The following is a 22,295-nucleotide window of genomic DNA, read 5'->3' as shown; positions in this document are numbered from 1 at the left end:
GGGTGGGGACACCCATGTGAGTTGTGGGGACACCCAAGTGAGTTGTGGGGCCACTCCCTCCAGCCTGAATGGGCTGGGGACCGAAGACTGTCTTTTCCCAAGGTCACTCCAGGAACAGGTCCATTTCTGTGACACCCCAAATACCACCTGGCATCCCAAGAGAGCTGTGTCTTTCCCCCAACTCCTCCCCATCCTGCAGGAGAGGGAGAGGCTCAGCACCCAACAAGTCTCTTACTTTTTTCTTGCTGCAGTAGATCTGCCACTTCTTCTCCGCCGGCAGCGCAAACATGGCCTCTCTGTGCTTGTCCGTGAGGTCAAGCTCATCCTGGAAAGGGGAGAAGAAACACAAAACATGCACCATGAGTACACAAACAGGTGATGGCACAGACACAACCCCCCAGAGAAGCAGTGTAAATCCATGTGGGGTCACACCACAGCGCAGCAGTGACCCCACAGCATCACCCCGTGACTCTCGATTTGTCGGGGCAGTGATGCCAATTCTCATCCTGCTCTTGCTGACCTCTCCTGACTCGGGGCTGCAAACTTCCCTGCCTTGCCCCTCCCAGACAGCTCCTTCATTGCTTCTAAAGGCTGGAAGTGTTTTGGAAAGGACACCCATGAAGCCATCACGGCTGCCCACAAGACTCATACTGACAGCTTCAGGTGAGCAGCCTCATCTAAGACACACACACACAGCAAAGAAAAATTCAAACAGGACCTTTCTTTTTTATCATCATTACTTCACTGGAGCACCTCACCCCAAGTGGTCCAGCCCATTTCCATTGCTGACACCCTCACATCATCAAAAACTGTGGTGTTTGGCTTTTGCTTTGTTTTCCTACAGCTAAAAAGAGAAAGCTCTTTTCCTAATACCTACGGTTCATAAAGAGGTACATCCTCTCCATCAAAACTGGATCACGCACTGCCTGGCAGAGATAAAGCTGTTTACTGACTGAAGCCTTTATTGGTTTATCTGATGTTTTAAAGTACACATCCATTTTTGCTTTGGAAGCTTGGTTAGCAGCGTGCCCTCCGCCGGGATGCCCGAGTATTATCAAAGCCTCATCGCTTCCTGGTGCTCGATGTAGGTCAAAGCTTTTATGAGGGAGCTAAATAAAACATTCAGGCAGGGCTGGGAGGCTCGTTGCTAAAGCCAACATTGGTCTTAGAAGCATGGGTGTCTCTTAAAATCACCAGCACTGATGATAATCCTCATGCTGGAGGGGTTTGGGGGCAGCCTTGAGAGGCTGTAGAAGGTCACAGGAAAGCCCTGCCATGGCTTCAAGCCAACTCATCCCACCCAGACTGTGGATTTAAGTAAGAGGCTCCCCATTAAAAATTACACATTTAATTCCAACAGTCAAAAAACCCCATTTGGAGAGCTGTTAAAGCTTCCCTGCCTGAACAATAACACTAAAACAACTAAAACTGGCAGCTTCTGTACCCCAGCCAAAGGCTCATTTGGGGAAGGCTGAGCAAGATGCCTCTGGCAAAAGATGGGTCCCAGCATCAGCAAGCCCTCAGGCCACCAAGAAATTCAGCTGATAAAATTCAAGCCCATACTCTATCCAGTAGCCAAGGAAGGGAGCTTTCAGCCCTGTTGTAACCCAAACCTAGGGGCCCTCCAGCACAACAGCCAGTGACAGAGGGCTGCTAGCAGTCCCAAACATCTCAGAAAGGCTTATCTATCCACTGCAGGTATTCATTTCTCTTCTTGTTGAAATTACTCCTCAAAATGAAAGGTGTTGCAGAGTTTTTTTCTATTACACATTCATTGAGGAGGCTTTGCCTCTTCCCTGACGTTTTTGCCCCAAATCTTCAAACCACCATGATGATGCTGCTGGAGTTCTGGAAGCACACTTGGACACCTTTACAACAGAAAAACCCATGCTGCTGCAAGAGTGACTGGGGAAAAAGAGAGGACTGGGAAAACCTGAGCTCAGTGCAAGACACATCTCATCCTCCTGCACCCAGGGAGGAGAACCTGGGCTAGGGACTACTCCAACGAGTGCCGTGCTCAAACATTCCCGTGTCCTTACAGTTTGGGAGGTCAGAGATTCCTATCAAGCAATCAACCTCCACCCCAGCCTCGGGCAAGTCTCGTTACCCTTCCATGCCTCAAAATCAAAACTGCACTTCCCCGTTGTCTCCTCAGGCTATGAGCCAGTCAAACATCCAAGCTCTGCTTCAGCCTCTGTTCATAGAAATCACAGAATGGTTTGGGTTGGGACAGACCTTAAAAATCATCTAGTTCCAACATTCTCCACCCTCTAAACCAGGTTGCTCAGGGTCCCATACAACCTGGCCTTGAACACTTTTTTGAAAGTCTAAAGGTGACCAACAGGATGACACCCACACAGGGACCCGGCTGAAATTCAGCTCATTGGAAAAGTAAATCTGGGAGTGTGGGGGAGGACAAGGGTCTCTTGATGAATATTTACCTCTGTGGTGAGGATTTGAGAGAGCACAGGAAACTGCTTTCCACTGTGACCCCACTTTCTGGCCATGTGAATCTGATAACCAGGCCTGAAAGCACCAGCCACGCACATCTGCACTTAGGTCCTTAGAAAAATATTTACTGAAACTTTCAAAATGCCCATACCCTAAAAAGACAACCTGTGCAAATGTAAAGATTTATTAACCAAGGAAAAAAAAATCTAAACCAAGCTGAAGGCTAAGCAGGAGCAAGAAGGGACAAAACAGAAGAACATATTAGGTAGGTGCTGGCACATGACAACGTGCAAACACATCCAAAAAAGGTGCAGAAATGCTTCTAAGTCTCACACAGCACATTTCATCATGCCTCAGCTCTAACACATTCAGTCATCACAGCCCTGCATCACTCAGCAACACCTACCTAATGATATCTTGCAGGATGCTTGGGAGAGGTGTTTGAATAAATACTATGTGGCACCCAGTGAATATGAAAATCCTCATAATCAAAGAGTGACTAACGACTGTTATTCGGAGCCGTAGCACTGACTCAGCTGTGAGGAGTCAGGTCTTTGCTGGTTTTTACGTGTATGGGGATTCCTGCAGCCACCTCCAGCCCTTTGCTTAGGCTCACTGATGTGCATCTCAGTGCAGGCTGCTCAGAAACTGCCCTTTCCAACTCCAAAAGATCAAGGAAGGACAGGAACAACACCTGATTTCTAGAGGCTCATTGTCCACTGTAGAAATGCAGCTCCCACAAAGCCTTTAACAATCTACCTGAGCGCAGCGAGGCAGAGAAGCTGTGCAGAAACTCACACCCATATGGGCCTTCAATTAATAATCATGAGCTTGATAATTAGGTGATTCTAACTGGAAATTCATTTTATGGGCCATTTGCAATCCATGCACTCCCACCACAGCGTGTGATGCTGGCAGCTGTTGAAGAGCAAGAAGACAACCAGTGGGTCGGTGTCCATCACCCTCACAGCCCTCACCCCTCACCTTTCACAGCTCTGCCCCTTCCACCTGGCTGCCTCCCATGTCAGGATCTGCCAGCTTCACTATTTTTAATACTGTTCTGGAATCAGGTCAGTGGCATAAAAAATAACAGCCTCGTTTTACCACCAAAAGGAAGTCTCTGCCCAGAGTGTTTTTACTGGAAAGAGATATGCTACTCTTAAATATTTATCCTGCACAGCTAAACTATTCACCTTTACATCAGGAAACAGGCTTCCACATTAAATCTTTATTTGAATATGGTTTTAAAAAAAACTCACAGGGAAGCTTTGATTCTCAGTGTGTATTTTGCTATTTCTAGGAGGTACAATACTTCCACGCTGTGTGCTCTGCTGACAGCTCTCCATCCCAGCCAAGCAAACCTCACCTCCTCTCTCTGAGCACAGCACGGGCTCCACTGAAGGTGAGATCTCACAGCATTCTCCTAAAGCTACCTAAGAAACGTGTGGCTCAGCTCAGCACACGGTGAGCACAACACTGTGGGCCAAACAAGTGGTCCACAGCTCTCCCTTGGAGGACACACAGCAGCACTCAGGGACGGATGTTCCCATGGCCTGCACCTCCCCGAGCTGGCCACTCGATGGTATGAGGAGCCCTGTGGTCAATCAACCCCCTGGTCACGCAGGGCCACTGCCCAGGGCCATGTACAGATGGCTTTTTGAGTATCTCCAAGGAGGGAGATGTCACCACCACCTCTCTGGCTGGTAGCCACTGCCATCTCCTACCACCTCCTGAAGGCAAAGCCAGATCGAACCAAAAAACCACTGGAAGAAATGCTCGACCCTCCCAGCAGGAAAAGCACCAAGTCCAGCCTCAGACTCACAGCACAGTCCTTTGAGACAAACTCCTGTCCCTGCCACTTCACTCATGCCATGTTTTAATGAGCACCTTCCACAGACTGAGAGCCACAGGCATCAGTGGGGGCAACAGGAGGGAGACAGCAGGATGCTGCAAATCTCCTGACTTCAGGAACGACTTCCAGGATGGGCTCCTGGAGCTGGGTGAGCCCAAAAGCTGCCCACCCATGTCCACAAGACCACAGCGTGACCAGCATGGGTTCTTCCCCTACATCCCACAGGTCCTTCGTGCCATCAAACATTCTGCATGAAGCATCTGGGGAGTAGAGATTAAATAAGGAACAACTTCCTACAGAGGGGTCTGCAACTCCCAAATATCCTTACAGGTTGTAAGAAAAGAAGATGAAAAACCTTTAAATCCAATGTACCTTTCTGGTTGATAAATTGTGTAAGTTTAGTTCATGGAGGAGACTGGGGGTCATCCATTGCCATAACTGAAATAATGATTATTTAAAATTTGCTGGTTTGTGCTGGGTTTCTATGTACATACATATATATTTATAGAATGGCAGAAAAGCTTGTTTTGGGCAGGACCATAAAGATCAGCTAGCTTAAACACATTCCCTGTGAGCAGGGATGCCACACACTAGACCAAGCTTCTCCAAGTCCCATCCAACCTGGCTTTAAAACTTCCAGGGATGAGGAATCCACAAATTCTCTCTCTCTGGATTCACTTATACACACCTGTGTGCATATATATATATATATATATATATATACATACATATATATATATATACACACACACATATAGAAAGATGTCACTGGATCAGTAAATGAACAACATAGTAAATAGCAAGTGAATTTACTCCTGGTGGATGGATGCACAAACTTTATAAACTTCTTTAAGTGAGGCTACAGCATGTAAAGATGAGATCTCTTGCATCATCAAATGAAGCATGAGAGAATCCAAGAATGTTCAAAAAGTTTGGGAAAAAATAGAAGGAAAAAACAAAGTGTGAACTTTTTGGCAATGTTTGGCCTTAAGGGGTCCAGCATGGGAATTAAAAAGTCAATAAATAATTGCCTGTTGAAGCCTGCACCACCTTCCTTTCTCAGGGGTCATATTGCTTTTTCACTCTCTTCCAGGCATTCTTCTCCAAGTTCATCAATTTGATTTATCCCAGAACGCTGTGGTGTCAGGGGAAATGGCAATCAGCATTTTTCCCCCCATTCCTCATCTCATGTTTTTCCGCTGCCCGCGCGGCCGGAGCAGCAGCTGCTGCTTCCACTGCCGGCCCTGCTGCCTGCAGCAAACCCCTGCCTCAGAACACACCCTGCTCAGCTCCTTATTTTCCTTTCAAGCTGTTTTCATGGAAAAAAAAAGACATATTAATCCTTATTAACCAATGGCTGCTACAAACAACCCCCTGCCTCCACACCCACCCTGTGCCGCAGGAGGAGCTCCTCCAGCTGCAGCTTTATTTAGGCAACTACAATTCTCAGTGTATGCAGATTTATCTCAGGGTTTTTTTTAAAAAGTCTTTTGTTTTTATTATCACTAATAAAAATGCCTCCTCCTCAGCACACTTCTTTTCAGCTACAGTACCCTGAGAGCTTAAAAACAACTCCTCAGACAAGCCAACCCCTGCTAATATTATCACAGTGTATTTTTAATTTCTCCATGACAACTTGCAGCTGCAATTACAGAACATGAACAAAAATCAACTATTCATATTTCTAATGAATAAGCATAACAGATAAAAGATTATTATTCATTTTGCCTTTATGAATTTCCTGAATAAAGGAAGTTGCTTACAGCCAAGTGAATGAGTAGCAGCAACAAGGAATAACAGAAGCACTTGGAAGTGCTCATGCCTAGTTAACCTCCTACCACAATGAATTTTTCTTCCTAGTCTCAGAAAGACCCCAATCCACCCTGCTCAGTTATTGACCTGAACACGTTGGACAGACATAAATGAAATATATATTCCTTCCTCCTTCTGCAGGAAAGATTATGGCCATCAATAGCTGATTTAGCCCTTCAATAAACTCCAGCTGCAGCTGATTCATGTTCCCATCGGTTCAGACACCTAACTGAGGCAGACAGCATGTAATGCTTTAATATTTTAATTCAATCATTATTTTAATAGGCTAAAGGTTTCAAAGCTGCTCATATTTCAATATGACTGTATTTTAAGAGAGGTATCCATTAAGTTTCTCCTTTTTTGTTCTCATATATATAAATATATATATATATATATATATACACTTTTTTTTCTAATGTTATTTATTGAGCTCAGCCTCCTGTGACCTTTTCACCGACCTCATCTGGAAAACCTTTCTCCCATTTTAATTAACCCAGGGTACTTTTCCAGCCTGAGTTATTGATCTACACAGTTTCACCCTGCAGAGCACTCTCAGATCCAGAAGCCCTGCAGGTGCATCACCAGCGTGCTTTTTCCACACAATTGTACATACACCCTGGAAAAACAACAAAAATAGGTCTCAGCCTGTTATCTACTACTGTTACAGCTCAAATGGATTCAATCCCATCAACCAGAGCTGGGGATGGCTGTCCTTTGGTGGGAGCACCTCCTACCATAACAAAGCATAGAGCTGGAAAATAGGTAAGGTTTCAAATGTGAACCTCTCACCTCTTTACAGAACTCAAACAGCAGCTCCCTTTTCAGTCAGATTTTACACTGCCTCTGCTGCTGGCATCCCAGGGAGCTGCTCAAGCTGGAAATCAAGCCAGCAGGTCAAGAGTGGCTCCAGATGTCCCCTGCCTGACAGGGATGCTCAGGTAGGAACACTGTGGATGGTTGCTCTGGGGCTAAACTGTGCCAAGGTTTCCCCAGATAATGCTCTGGGAAGGGTTTCAAAAGGGGCTGGATGGAATCAGAGGCTACAAAACCCCACATCAACTTGATCCTGGAAGTTTCCCAAGAGGTACCTTGGGAACTAAGGACTGCAGCCACAGGAAGCAGAAGCCAGCTGTAGTCTGATGCTGATGGAGCAACAGAGGATGGAAATGGATGGGACGAGTCTTCATCCCCCACAGGCCTGGCTTCAGTCACACCTGGAATCCTAACAGCATTTTTAAGAACTTACCCAGGTGCAAAGCAGAGCCACCCTAAGAGGAGGATTCTTCTGACCAAGGCTGGATGAGACTTGGAGCAACCTGGTCTGGTAGAAGGTGTCCCTGACCATGGCAGGGGGGCTGGAATGAGATGACCTTTAAGGTCCCTTCCAGTCCAAACCATTCTGTGATTTCTATGACTTTGGGGTCTGACACCCAGCAAGATGTCACCTGCACACAGGCACAGACTGGCTTATAGATGTTGGGTGTGGCTGGGAAAGGGAAGCTGATCCCTGTAAATAATGGTATTGATTTGAACACTGGAGTTCATGGGAATTGGGATCACTGGGCACTCAGGCAGGATCCTCCCTGCAGGGCTGCGAAAGCCTCGGCTGCCAAAAGCTGACCTTGGTGATGTTCCCACGCTGAGGAACACCCAGACTCTGCCAACAACAGATACTACAGCAGCATGGACAGCTTCCACTTGTATCTGCAAATGGATACAAGGCAGGCACAGGCTACTCCAAGCAGGAATGCTTCCAGCTGAGTGAGCATGGTGATAGAGCACAACTCATCTGCTGTCCAATCCTGCTCGTAGCTCCAGCAACACCACCCAACCACTGCGCAGTGAGGAAGAAGACTGCTGCTGGAGCACATTCCCTGTCCAAGGAGGCTGGTACCCTCCATGGTGACCTGTGCCAGAAATACTCGAGCAAGTGCAAGCCAAAAACCTAAATGCCTCAATTAAGGTCACCTATGCGTTACCAAATGAGCTGCCAGGCATCTCCCAGGGATGTGGCCTCCTCTTTTATGAAGTGCAAAGTGGAAAGCATTTAGCAGGTAGGCTGTATTATTTTTCCACTTCACTTGGACTTCTCCTGGAAACAAAGGGGTTCCTTATGTGCTCTCTGCCTTCAGCTGAGATTCACATTGTGCTGTAACATGGCCCCTTTGTAGAATCAGGTTGGGAACAGCAAGTTTTTTGGGCAAGCCCCCACGCTGGTTTGTAGCAGTAACAGATACTGCAATTACAGGGCTGTTCCTGCTGAAATCCAGAGTTCCTTGGTGGATTGGTTCATTCAGGTCCACGGAACACACGTAGGCAGGAAAACCTTATTTTCTGACCCAGTAGGTGTGTGACTTCTCAGATGCTTGCCTATCAAAAGGTACATTTAGAGATTATCTGGGAGGGTGTTAACAACACAAGGTGATGAAAACAAGCGCCGTGAGCGCCGGGCTGGGATGGGAGCCTGGCAGGTCCAGACTGCTCACATCAGAAAAACAAAAACTGGGCAGCCTGGTAAAAGCTTCCGTATGGCACACGGATCCTCGCAGAGTGAATTTAAAAGCAGATGTTACCGGTCTTTGGTTTGCCTTCTTGAAAGTGATTCGTAAGCCAAGGGAGCTTGGTTCTGGGAGACAGCAGTGGGATGGGGTCAGGAGCTCCATGCTCAGCATCTGGCTCTGGATGGACTCTGCAGAAAGGGGTGGCTTGCCCAGGACACGAGGGCTACTACAGTTGCAACTTTTTTCCAAACACCAACCACATGCTTTTCTTTGCAGATATAGGGGAAATGGCTTTGGTCATCATTCAGTGGTTCTCAAAATCCTGAAGTCCTTAATGCTGGAAGGACCAGGCAGCAAAATACGACAGCTGACCTGAAAGCATGAAATGCAAAGCTTGGCTTTGCAGCTGATCCCTCAGCTGCTACTTAAAAGCCATGTTGTTTTGCAAAGCCCAAAACCTCATACTTTCTCCTTATTGGATTAGAAACCAGGGGGAAAAGCACATTGCTGAAGTTCCTGAGTACAATGCAGATTGCCAGCAATGAGTTCCCAACCCAGAGCTGTTATTGACACACAGCAGTGCTCACACTGACCACACCACCATTCCTCCTCACGTTTATATGCTCCCTGCTCAAGCAGCATATAAAACAGCCATCATCCCAGCATGCCAAGAGGAAGGCAAGGCACAGCTCCAAGGGACAGTTATGCTTGGAGAATCCTGCCCCAGCACTGCAAACCACGAGCCACAGACCTATGGACCACCACGAAGCATTTCAAAGATAACAGATTTAATGTTTGTGACAGGGGATGCTATCTCCTATCTCCTGATAGCATCCAGAGAGCAGCTCGGATGAAATGCATTAGTTGCCCCAAGTACAGCAAAAAAAACAAATGCTGTGATAAATCTTATAAGCTGCCAGAGACCTTTTTATTGTTCCTCAGGCTCACAAGTTTCCACTACTTCATAAAGCAGCAGGGAGGGGATGCAGCCGCCTTCCATGTGAGGGGAAGGCAAAAAGCCCAGGCAACATCAGTGGGCAAAGGCCTGCACCCATCCTGAATCTGGGCGACTGGGGACACTGCACAGCTACAAGCCTCCTGCTGTCACCTCCCCACATCCCAAAAAACTTGTCAGCTGCTGGAGGCTGGGCAGAGGCACCAGGGAAGGTTACCTGCTCTGGTTTCACAGCCTAAAAATGGGCTGCTGCACATCACAGGCAGGATGCAGGGCAGGATGGAGGTTGCTCTAATTTCTTCTGCTTCACTAACTCAGAAGTGAAAAGGCTGCGAAGCCCCAGTGGGAGCAGTAAATGGAATTTCCTCAAAGCCTGGGCAAGACAAGCATTGAGGAATGTCTGGGGCAGCATCTCCTCTGAACCCATCCCTCCAGCAGCAGGGATGCAGGCTGGCAGCAGGGTGTGGGATCACATGGGGCAGCATCTTGTGTTTCAGGGGCAAGCAAAGCCACACCAGACTCAGCAGCTCCTCTTGAGCATCTAAGCTATGTCAGTAGCCACCAGAGCATCACTCTCATTCTGCAGGGATGGAGAAGCCCCTGTGACCCACCCCACTGTGAGGAGAGCCAGAGAGGGCCCCTGGGTCACGCTGGGGCTCCTCCTATCCTCTCCAAACCAAGCCATCCCAGCCCCCTGCCCGGTGCACACCACCACACACAGAGCATTTCATTACGAGCCTTGGAGTGACAAGGAGTGTTAAGCAGATATAAAGGACATCAGTCATTCACCCATCTGGTGGAAAGTCTAGTTGCTGGCGGAAAATAGAGAGGATTGTTATGGCAAGATCTACCATATGGCACCATTATGCGGAGCTTTGCAAGTGCTTTCTCTGAGCATGCAAGCAAGACTTCAGCCTTTGAAGAAATGTTGTATTGTTAGCCTGGATACGCAGGAGCCTCTTGAAAGAAGCTGTGGCAGATGGCACAGCTTTGTTCTCTTGGTTCGCAGGCGGTTCGTGCAACCCCAGATTTCCTCCTCTCTGGGGCACAGGGATCAGTGATCCTCCTGATGTGTCCTATAGGAGGACTGATGGCTCCTGAAACTCCTTTAATCCAATGGATGCTGCCTGGCAGGTGCCACACCTCTGCATGAGCCTCAGGAAGCAAACACCGCCTACCCGAGCAGGCAGGACACAGCGGTGTTGAAGCACGGAAAGCTGCACAAAATCATAAAGCATTGCCCCAGCCAGAGGAGCTGCAAATCAGTAAATCTTGCTGAAATACTCTGCTTTTGTTTGTGCCTCCCTGCCAGCACCTGCTCCTCCCTGGGTGGCTGAGCCTGGCCGGAGCCCCGGCAGGACAGGGGACAAAGAAAAGCCTTTCAGACAGGGCCGGTGCCTGCTTGAGCGACATCCCAACAATGCTCCAACAAAACCCATTCAGACCAGGCTGGGGGAGAGGCAGAGAAAGGGAAAAGGTTCCTCTGGGAGGAAGCAGTGATCAGTCATTGACCACAACAACAACATCTGCATCTGCCCTGAGCCAGGGAAAAGCCCCTGCATACGGCTGGCTGGGACAGGGAGCATCGTCCCTGCAGCCCGGGATGAAGATCAGGCATTTCTTACTGCTGAAATTTGTGCCCAGGTGAAAAAAAACCATCCCATTTCCCTGTTGTTTCTAATACAACTAAGTGAAAAACACTTGCACAGACACAGAATAAACCCCCTAACTATTTATCTGTTCTACTGATCTATCCCAATTAAAATCCAACGTGTCCATCTAACACAAAATAGGCCAAAAAAACAGACACTGGGAGAGCAACCCAAGCCTTTAGCTGACCTTGGCGTCACAGCTGCTCCACATCCCTCTGCAGCTCAGGCCCTCACCCTGTGCTGCTGGCACGGGACAATCACCAATTTCTCACACTACGGATGTTTCCTGCCTCAGATCAACAAGGCACACTTAAAACCACACAAAGCTCAGGGAATATTTTGCAGTATGGCTCCAAACAGAAAGGGACTTCGCCCTTCGATGTAAGCAGCAGGCTGGGATCTGTGGAGCAGGGATTCCACTCTGTTGTTTGTATCTGCAGGAGGATTGTCCATGCCTCCTGCTGCAATGTCCCCAGAGATACCCCCCATCCCAGGCCTGAAATCCTCCATCCCTCCACTCTCATCCCTGATGCAAACAAGTGGAGTAGAAAAGTCAGGATTAAGCTGCAAGGGAAGAGTTGGCAAAGGACCAACTCCAGCTGGCAAAGCCTCCAGACCCCCTCCAACCCCTTTAACTTCCCTCAACCCAATGGGCTGAGACAGCCAAGGACTTTGGAGCCTCAGTCCCACAGAGGCACAAGCCATCCCACCCAGGAGGGCCGAGCACAACGGCATCAGGCTCCTGCAGGCGTAAAGATCAGCCCAGCAGCTCTGCATGCTTTCTCTGTCTCTCTTCCAAATGTTACACAGTGGGTTTGTAGAAGAACAGTGGGATATTTTCCAAACCATTTAACTAATGCTGAAATTTAACACCCAACACCAACAGGTTACAGAGAGCAAGAAGGAGCCGTTGTAAGGACACAGGGGGGATTTGCAACTGCACTCCCCTGAATGGGAATCTGCCTTCTTGTGCCCACAGGGCAGAGCTTGGCTTCCCTCTCCCTCCCACCCAGTGCTGGCTTGGGTTGAGATCTGCCTGATGGGTTTTTTGGGGAGCCAGGGGGTTGCAGCTGCTTGTGCAGGAGCACAGTGGGCACCCATTGTCCCCCTCCCTGCACGAGTTCAGTCCCCAGGGAGCTCCTGCTGCCAGCATGCCCTGGAGCAGCAGCTGCCTCTGGGCCTTTTTCTCACCCTTGGCTGGGGAAAAACAACTAAAAATCTCCTCAGCACGGAGAAGGGCTGGGGAGCAGAAGGATCACACCAGGGTGTGCCCCAGGCTGGACTGGCTCCTGCCTTGCTGCACACACAGAGGTTCCCTGTGGCACTGCCACTGCACGAAGCATCTGGATGAGTTTGGAAGAGATGTTTTGAAAATCCTGGGCTGAGATGAGGTGCACAGGCTTGGTGGAGCTCCAGAGATGCCTCCAGAGATGCCTCCTTCAGCCCAACAAGGCTTTGGCTGGGGCATGGGAAAAGCGATCCATGGGAAGAATTTCCCCAGGAAAACTTGGTTTTTGGCCAAGTTATCAGTGGAGAATAAACTGGGACAGAGACAGCCACTTCTCCTGAACAAACTCAACCTGACCAGAAGAGTTCTGCTGCAGGGACACCTCATCCCCACTGTGCTGTGTTGGTGTCCTGGTCTGCCACACCCTTGGAGAAGGATGTCTTGGCAAAACCAGCTTTTATAATACAACCTGGAGCTTTCCTCTGCCAAGAGGCCTGGCTCAGCAGGTCCATGCTGCTTGGCATCTAATGGGATGTGCTACACCTTGAGATGTGACTGACCAGTGTCACAATTCCCAGCTCCCTCTGCACCCAAACACTGTAGGAAAAGCTCATTTCACTGCTGAATGAACTCAAAGTAGAACACCATCCAAAATACCACACCAAAATGTTTTTGCTCAGAGGAAATTAAAGCTTTTTTTGGCTGTCAATTTTTTTATTAATCCATGTTTTTCCAAGCTTTGGAACCAAGGGTTCCAAGAAACAATATCCTGACTTTCCAAATCTCAGTGTAGCCCACACCTGACAATTTCTGTGAAGCTGACTGCCCAGCAAGTAAAGTCACTTTGCACCTATGGGGAACATCCTGTTTTACCAGCTTGGACCCAACCCCCTGCTTTAAGAAATTAAGAGTTTCTAATGAGAGAGACCACCCCAAAATGGCAGGACTTCAGGGAGGAGCAGAACTCAGCAACAGCAGCCTCCTTTCACACCAAAGTTTGCCTGAAAACTCAAAACTGGGGAGACTGCAAAGAGGGGGTTGAGGGGAAAGAGGGAGAAACCCCGAAACTAAAACTTTAATTAAGAAGTGTCCTACTTACCACCAGCTCGGTGAACATGGCATCCAGCTCCTCCACCGGCGGCATGGGCAGCGAGGGCTCCATGGTCTGCAGGGCGAAGCTGCTGTCATTGCGCAGCCGGTACGTGATCTCGGGGTGGTCGCTGCTGCGGAAGCAGCAGAAGATGAAGGAGATCCCCCGGCCGCTCCTCTTCCTCGGGGCCATGGCCGCAATCCTCTGTGTGCCTCCCTCCTGGGCACTAGATCCTGCGGGGAAGAGAAGAGAGGAGGCTCGAGCAGCCGCCCCGCAGCGCTGCGCTCCCGTCCCGCGGTGGGAGGAGGAACCGAGCCACCCACGCGCTCGGCACGGAGGGGAAGAGCAGAGACAGTTTTCATGCCAAATATTTCTGCTCAGATTTGACGTTTACGGTCCTGGCAACCTTGACGACCACGCAAATTAAAAAGATGCATTTGCTTTGCCTCGTGCCAGAGCTGGCAGCCGCAGGGGTCACGCCACTGTCCCCGTGGGATGAGGAGTCCTGGACCCCACCGCTGTTGCCAATCCCAGCAAATCTGCACCAATCTCCCCATGCCATGGCAGCCAGGCCAGCCCCCCTCATACCCACACCTCACAACCCTTCATGCCAGGCGTATGGAAAATTCAGGGAACTGCTGTCAGAACAGCTGGATGTGCTTGGGGCCACCAGGTCCTGATCACAGATGATTCAATCCTTGAAGACCTCATGTGGCTCAGCATGCCCTGAGCTACAGACAGCAGCAGAGCTGAAAAAATATCCTGCATGCTTCCCCCATCTCTTACACGTGTCCCTAAACATCCACCAGCAGCCCCTGTACGGCGGCTTTTCATGGAAAGTTTTGCTTGGCTTTAATTAGATAAACCTTACTCGCAGCTCCAGTAAATATTTACAAGAGGCGATTTCAGCTGATAAAAATCACACGGTGCCGGTAGCTCAGATTTTCCTAAGCAGTGCTGACATCAGGCATCGCTCGCCCTGGCGGCTGCTTGGGTTTTGCTGATTTCTGAAACTCTGGTTAGGAGCAAAGCTCAGGGCAGGAACCATGTGCCCTGCCTGCCTCATGACAGCAAGGACCAGGCAAAAGCTGCCCCAAAACACTTAAGTCAGCGACACAAGAGGAGAGTCACCTATGAGGAATGAGGAGTGTGGAGAAACACTCTAATGAGAAAAATCAACCAGCAAAGTAGGGAATTTTTGGAAGCCTAAACATTTGTCTTACAAAGTTACACACCCACATATTTTATCTCTGCGAAACAAGACACTGAGATGTTAAGAGCCTGGACAAACAGCCAAGGTTGAAATATGGATGACTCAGATTTATTAACAAAACTATGAAGAGACTCGGGGAAAAAAGGTCAGCATTTGGAAAGGAGTGTCTGATCTCCCTGGAGCCTGCCATTCCCTCCAACTATGGATTTATCCAGCAGAATAAACAGCTGCTGTGCCCTGTGGAGAGCCAGGGCTGGGGTCAGACCCCAGGTCAGACCCTGCACCACCACAGCATGGCAAACACTGCCCTCTGAAAGCAGAGAGCTTGCAGAAAATTCAAGCTCTACCCACAGTTCTTTAATAGAGGATTTGACCCTTGAAATGATCTCCATGGCACGCTTCTAGCACATGGTGTAATCATCTGCTGAACCACGAACGATGGGAAACAGCTATTGGATCTTCACGCAGGATAATCCCAGGCTGTGCAATTGCTCTGTGCCCAGCCTGGAGAGTCCCCCCCTTCCTGAAGGGCCCCAAATCTCATTTCACATTTTTACATCCTGGATGTAGAAATATGCAGCCACTGGAGGAATTTCAGCTGCCATGAAAGCTCTCTCATCACGGCTCCCCGGCAGCCAGCACCGCAGCAAATCCATTAGCTGCCTGCTGGCATCCCCTCGGTGTCAGCAGGGTTTGGGGACCTGCTGCAGAGCTTCTCTCCTAAAGAAGGGAGGGAAACAGAAAGCCAAAGGCACAGGGATTTCTGTTCACTCCAGTATGGGAGAAAACACTGCAGGTTTGGGTTTTAAAGAGCCACAAGGAGCAGGGTTTGAAGGGAGATGCTGGTGGCTGCCCAGCGCTTTGTGCCCAGCACAGGAGCTCTGTCCCAACCTACGCTGGGTCCTCGTTGTGCAAAGTTTGGTCACTTGGTCATTCCAAGTCCGTGGGTACAGCCACACCAGCCCCAAAGCAGCTCCTGCTCCAGGAGCTGGTCTGGAGCAAACAAACCCAACTCTTTCACAGGGCATTTTCCATCCCCATTTCAACACCATGTCAGCCTCGTCCTTGAAACCTGCTGCTACATACAAGCTCTGACTTGGGCTTACAAAAACGTGTGGAAAGCTTTTATCAGAACAACACCTGCTCTTCAGAGATACGCACTCCTGACAATGTTTTATGAGGAGTCTGAATGACAGACCAAAAGGCAAGGTTTTATTCTGGGGTTTAAAGCAGACAGCCAGGTAGCAACCAAGACAAGGTACTTTTGAGCTGCTTCCAGCTCTGGAGCTACTGAGGTTCCTCATTTTCATCTATAAACAATTTAAAAAACCAAACCACCCTATAATGTCGACTGAGTGGGCTGTAGGTTATTAGCAACCAAGGCTAAAAAAAGGTTAGGGAGAGAATATGTTAGCTACCAGGCAAATAGCATTAAACCTTCAGAAGGCTGATGAATATTCATTGACATGATGGATCAAAATCAAAACACAGCTCCCTGGCAGGTCCTTGGGAGCTGCAGACAGCTCAGCTTGCATCATCAGAACAAAGTCCAGCTACACAGCCTCCTCCTCCCCTGCAAATCCTGCAGAAATTGGTTATTCAAGAAGAAAAAGCAGCAGCCCCTGGCAATCTGGAGGCTTGTGTTAAGGAGAGCAGAAGGGACAAGTTCTATGCCGCATCATATGTTAAGTGTCCTGCTCCCACCTCCTGCTTGTACCTTTGACTGCTAATTAGATCAATAAATTTAAGTCAGATTGTGATCTGACGGTGCCTTCTGGCCTCTAGTATTGAGTGGGCCAGAATAAATTAAGCTTAATTGCCCCTGTATGAACAGAGCCAGGGATGATAGGTTGGGAAAGGTCACTGAGGGAACTTGTAGCCAAGCCCAAATCTCAAGGCAGGACTGATGGGGCTGAATCATTCCCGAACAATTCAGTCTTCACAGAAACAAGGGTGAAAATGTTTTTGTGATGGGCTCAAACTGGAAACCCAGACTGAAGGGAAGGAGGAGAAGGAGCTTAGCTCATGTGTGTGTCCAGGACAGACCAGGACGGATGGAGGCCACCCCGCCTCCTGTCTCTGTGATACACAGAGACAGAAGTTTAGTTCTCCCCAGCCCTAAAAAGAAAAGCATCAAGCCTGCATCGCCCTGAGCAGTGTTTAAATGAAATCAGTCATTAGGAGAAAATTGGACCCTGGTGTCGCTTCCGCCTTTGCTTTAAGGAAAGGAGAGCAGCAATTACCACTTGCATATTCAACAGCCTCCTCAGCAAGCTAAATTAAACTGCGTGGAGCAACGAGCTGCCAAAGCCTGTCTGTGACCGATGCCCCAACCAGCTGGTTGGGAGCCAGCACCGGTATTGCAGCACTGCGGTCTGCAGCCTAAAAATACCCAACAAGGGCACAAACACATGCAAAGCAGCGCGCACGCTCCCCTTCACACCCGCCTCCTCCAAACCCACCCAGGAGCCAGGAGCTAAATCCTCAAACATGAATATTAGCTTGTTGTTTCCCTGGCTCCCCTCCCAAAATGAGGATGCAAGATCCTGAGTTAGCTCTGTCTCTGAATGTGGAGCTTTATTCCAGTGTGCTGCACAAGGAGGGAGTGGTTTTGGTGTAACAGCGCTCACTGACCCTCTCTGCCGTGCCCTCACCAATTTCAGCATCTTGGGCCATGCCAAGCTTTGCCTGCCTTTACTTTGCAAGAGCTTCAGCACAGCCTGGGATGCTCCCAAACAATGGAAATACTCCAATTCTCATCCATCACTCCGAAGTGACGTCCTTGGCTGGTGATGGCTGGGAGGCACTTGGCATCAGCGAGGACTTTAGGAAGACACCATCGCTGTCACCAAGTGTTAGAGCCAGGTGTCCTGGACCCGTTTTCTCAGCTCTTAGAAAGCAGGAATTTGGCATTCCACACAGTGCACCCTATAGTTGTCCCACCCCACCAGTGAGCAATGCTCATCCCCCCTTGGGGCTTGTCCCCACAAATTCAACATCCAGAGCAGGGCACAGTGCAAGATACCTCACACCATTTCTCTAAATAAACAATTCCAGATGATTTTTCCTCCCATGTAAGTCACATCCAGACCTCCACAGCAATAAAAAATGGATGCTCCCACAACATTTTTCAGATCAGCTGTACATTTGCAGCATTCCCTGAGAAGCACCAAAGCCCTTCCCAGGCACGTTTTAATTTTTCACCTTACAGACCCAAGACAGTCAGCACCTTCCTTGGCTTCACTCAGTAACCCAGTCTCTTCTTGGGTTTGGTTGTGATTATGAGCCCACCAAAGTGTGTTCATGGTGCTCTGCCCATCCAAAAGGCAGCTGCACATCCCTCTCAAGAGAGAGAAGTACTCCTCCATTTCACATTTGCACCAAATGTGCAAATGAAAATGTGCAATGGTGCATGAAAACACTTTTTATTGGGGGGGGGGGGGGTCCTAAGTATTATTCAATTTTAAAAATATAAGGTTTGACATTGAGCTCTTGCATGATGAAATGCTCAGAAATAGGATTGCCTTCCCCTGAGCAGGAATCATCTTCCCTCCAACACAGAAGCTTAAGGGATCCGAGCCCATTACCAGCACCTCCACCGTGCTGAGCATGGTGCTGGTATTCCCAGCACAGCTGCTCCTGTTTAAAGCAACCAGAATTATTTTTTTGGCCACAAACTCTCACCCTGATTTCCAAAACCGCCTTTCTCCAGTGCAAAGCTGTTTTCAGGCATAGGCTGTACAGGGGAGCAATGTTTTGTTTGGTGGAAATCAGTGCATGTCGTCAGGAGGGACCAAAAAGCCCAAAACATTCAGCTAAAAGGCTTTAAACTATTGATTGCCTTATCTCCACCCATCTACTCTCAGAACAGCAGCCCAAAAGGGATGGGAACAGGACCCTTTCCATGATGCAGCTGCCACCAGGAGCCTGACTCATCACTAGTACATCACAAGAGCTGTGATTCTCAGCACATGGAAATCTCAAAGACTTGGCTTTCATGGATTTATAAATACATCTGCCAAATCCTGAATTACCCCCGATCCTCTTTCCTCATCCCAGAAATCCTATTATGCTCTGTGAACCCAACAAAGAGTGTTTTGTGTCTCCATACCATGCCTGGGCTACCTGGTACCTGAAGGCCACCAGGACACTGCCCCTGATGCCATGAGGAGATGGCTGCAGCCACAGGCTCCCTGCTCTCTCCAGCAAAGCCCCATCTGCCAGCATCATCAAAAACCCAGTGCTTGCCTAAAGTGTGTCACCTCCTCTTTCTATTCTTTCCTTTTTATTGTGGCATTTGTCACATCCTGAAGCATACATCTGGGCCTGCTGTCTCACAAGAAAACACTTCGCTCAGCTCAAGGGCAGGTGAGCTCTGGGGGCTTGATGGCCACATCCAGGGTGCAGCAAGAAAAATTAGACCAAATTTATTACAGAGCCAGTGAGGGAAAGACATAGCTTCATGAATTTGTAACACTCCAGAAAAGCCCTTTTTCCACTTTAAACTCACACCTATCAAAAGTGCTGGGAGAGACTTTTTGGTGTGTGTCTGCACAGGGCTCCCACCTGGAGGTGTTGATGCTATTCAGGGAAAAGAACAACAACCTCCACGGTGCTGTGGGAGTGCCATGGCCTGGCCTGCCTGTCTCCAGCACACAAGTGAGGTCCCTGCCAAGGGCAGCACACACGCTGCTGCCTCTGTAATCCACTTTTCAGGGGGAAGAGCGTGGTGCACAGCAGGGTGAGACGGGATCTGTCTTAACGCTGTCCAGCTGAAATCAATCCTCGGAGCAGCGCTGCTCGCTTTGGCAAGCCAGCCAAAATCTGGACCAGGCTGATGGCAAGCTGCAGGATGTTCATGCCAGGGCATGGAGACAAGCTTGGATCCAAGGAGAAGCTGAGGGCTTGCAGCATCCATCAGGAGCTGGTCCAGGGAACCCCACACAGCCCTTGATCCCTGTGGTGCATGGCTCGGTGCACGCATTAATCCAACCAGGAAAGACGCTGCTGCAGCAAAACTTTGTTTAGTTTTTGAGGATTAAAAACCAAACCTTGCTGGAAGTTTCCCAGCCATCTAGATGGTGAGCAGCACAGTAACACTGAAGGTCAGAGTTCTCCACTAAAAGGGTAAATTTCATCAGTGACAAGCTGAGATCCTCCAAACCACTACAGACCACTTCTTAGAAGAGCTCCAGCAGATCAGCTCGGGCAAATACCATTTACTTCAGGAATAAGGACAACAACATGGAGCCACAGACCCAGTTTGCAAACCTATATAAATATATATATTTCTTGATATTCACTAGGGTGAATGAATGACCCAATTTTACAGACACACACATCCCATTTTCCCAGAAACCAGGTGGATTCGTGGTCCTCTTTTCACAGAATCAAACCAAAAAAGTGGGGTGGGCTGGCACTGGTGGGAGGAGGAAAGTTTTCAAATCACATAACACTCCCTTAAATGCACTCCATGATTTGCATCCTGAAACCCAGGCACAACACTTATTCAAGCCCAAGAGACTTTCCAGGAAGGCAGAGGGAGGCAGAGCTGGCTCTCCAGGAAGGATGCTGGGGCATTCCCCTGACCTCCCTGTGTCCCAGACCAGTTCTAAAAGGCAACACAGAGGGGAAAAAAAAAAAACAACAAAACAAACAAAAAAAAAACAGCAGAAAGGAAAGGTGGTGTGAGGGGCAGTGGGTCCCGGTGCTCCCCTCACCCTACTCTTGTTTCGGGGCAGCAGCTGTCAGTGCTGCATTGTGGTGGGGCTCAAAGGGGCAGACACGGCCCTTTCAGAGCTGAGGTTATGTGCAGGGAGGGATTAGCACCCACCCGAGGCTCTCCTGAAAGCCCGAAGCCCTGCAGGGATGAGCCTCCCAGAATTTCTCCTGTGCCATTTGAACCTGGTGTCTCAGGCAGCCTCTGGGAGTGTCCGGGCTGGGTGATGCCAAGCCTTGTCCAGGCAGCCCTCAAGGACAAAACCAGGTAAGAGAGAGGGATGCAAGACCCCCAGGCAGCTCAGGGGACTCCTACAGCCTCACTGAGCATCCTGGGGGAGCATCCTGTTCCATCCTGGCTCCATCCCTATCACCCAGCACCAGCACAAGCACCAATCCAGCCCCAGTCCCTTCCCACCGCTGGGTTTGGCCCCAGCTGGGAGAAAATTGCTCATTCAAAGCACAGCACACCTCCAGAAGCTGCTAATTCCAGCTGTAAAGCCCAGCCCAGATATCACAAGTTCTGGCTACTCCCTTTGACGATGCAAATGCTGTTAATACAAACTCAGCAGCCTGGCAAGCAAGAGAGGAGCTGCATTTCCCACTGGAGGAGGATATTTGTTTGCCAATTAGCCTCTTCCTGGAGAACAACAGTTCAATCAACAACCTTCCTTTATTTTAATCTTTCCCTTTTTTTCATCCCTGCTCCTCCAATGAATATTTGGGCTGTGAATGTGATTTATTGTATGCAAACCCTCACTGCTGAGCTTTCCATTTCACTGCTCCCCGTTTCAGCAGTAATCCCCGGGGTGAGACTGGCTGAAGGCAGGCAGGTTTTTTTTCCTCTTTTAAAGCCTCTTAATTTGGCCTCACAAAGTGGAGTTTCCAAGTTTCTCAGCAGCAGATGCTTCCAGTCCATCAGCACAGCAACATCTGCCATGGGGCCACCACCACAACAAGGCAACAAGGAGCTACTGGCTAAGTCCCAGAGGGCTTTTTTTTGGGTGGTGTTTGTAGTTTTTTAACACTATCCGTGCTTAAGGTGAGGCTACTGGAACCACAGGTGTTCAGGCATTTTGTGGTGTGGAGCAAGCTGGTTTCTTTCTCTCTCAAAATGGAAACTGGATGAAGGCTGCTGTAAATAAGAATCCTTCCCAGCAGGGACCCTGATGGCTAAATATCATTAAACTTCAAGATACCATTAAACCCACAGTACTGAAGGTGCCCAGAGCAAACAAAACACACTTGTCAGATCTTTCAGCTGGCCTACCCATCTGCAATGCTGATTTTCTTTTAAAGGTTTTTAAATTCTGATGTTAATCCAGAGTGATTTCCCCCCCCCTGAAGTACAAACCTGGGGTTGAGAATTCCTTGATAAATATGTCTAATGGCAGAAAAGGCCCACTGGCCTTTTTTCCTTCCAGTATGACATTAATACCTCCCTGTGCTCCAGGAGATGAACACCAAAAAACAAAGCATGTGAGCTCACACCAGGCACAACGTGATCCCATCAGCCCCCACCCAGCCTGGGAAAGAACAGCAACTTTTATCACATTTCACTGAAATACCGTTTGCATTTAAACAAAAAAAAAAAAAATATCAGATGAGCACAGCAAGTGAGATTAACTAGAAGGCTTGGTCATACTTATTTTATGTGGCTACAGCATAATGTAGCTTATGGCAAAAGCTCTGCTTTGACCACAATGGGTCTGCACCATCCCGAGCCACAGGGCAGCAGGACTCGATTTTCCAGGACAGCTGCTCAAATCCACCACCTGCAGTTCAGAGGACCTGTCTTAATGGGGGCACGTGGTTTTAATTGC

At 48.9% G+C, this 22,295-nt stretch overlaps 1 protein-coding gene across 2 annotated transcripts in view; it reads right to left on the bottom strand.

Moving 5' to 3' along the window:
- Nucleotides 1-22,295, bottom strand: part of DAAM1 (dishevelled associated activator of morphogenesis 1) — a 91,560-nt gene that overhangs the window by 39,996 nt on the left and 29,269 nt on the right. For both annotated transcript variants that reach the window (XM_053980953.1, XM_053980954.1), the window contains exons 3-4: nucleotides 13,551-13,774; nucleotides 236-325 (exon numbers count right to left, since the gene is read on the bottom strand). In XM_053980953.1, coding sequence (XP_053836928.1) covers nucleotides 236-325; nucleotides 13,551-13,733 — 273 coding nt within the window. In that variant the 5' untranslated portion in view covers nucleotides 13,734-13,774. The remainder of the gene's footprint in view (nucleotides 1-235; nucleotides 326-13,550; nucleotides 13,775-22,295) is intronic.

Source organism: Vidua macroura, chromosome 6, assembly GCF_024509145.1.
Source record: "Vidua macroura isolate BioBank_ID:100142 chromosome 6, ASM2450914v1, whole genome shotgun sequence".
Lineage (NCBI taxonomy): Eukaryota > Metazoa > Chordata > Aves > Passeriformes > Viduidae > Vidua > Vidua macroura.
This window is presented reverse-complemented; position numbering and strand designations above follow the sequence as displayed.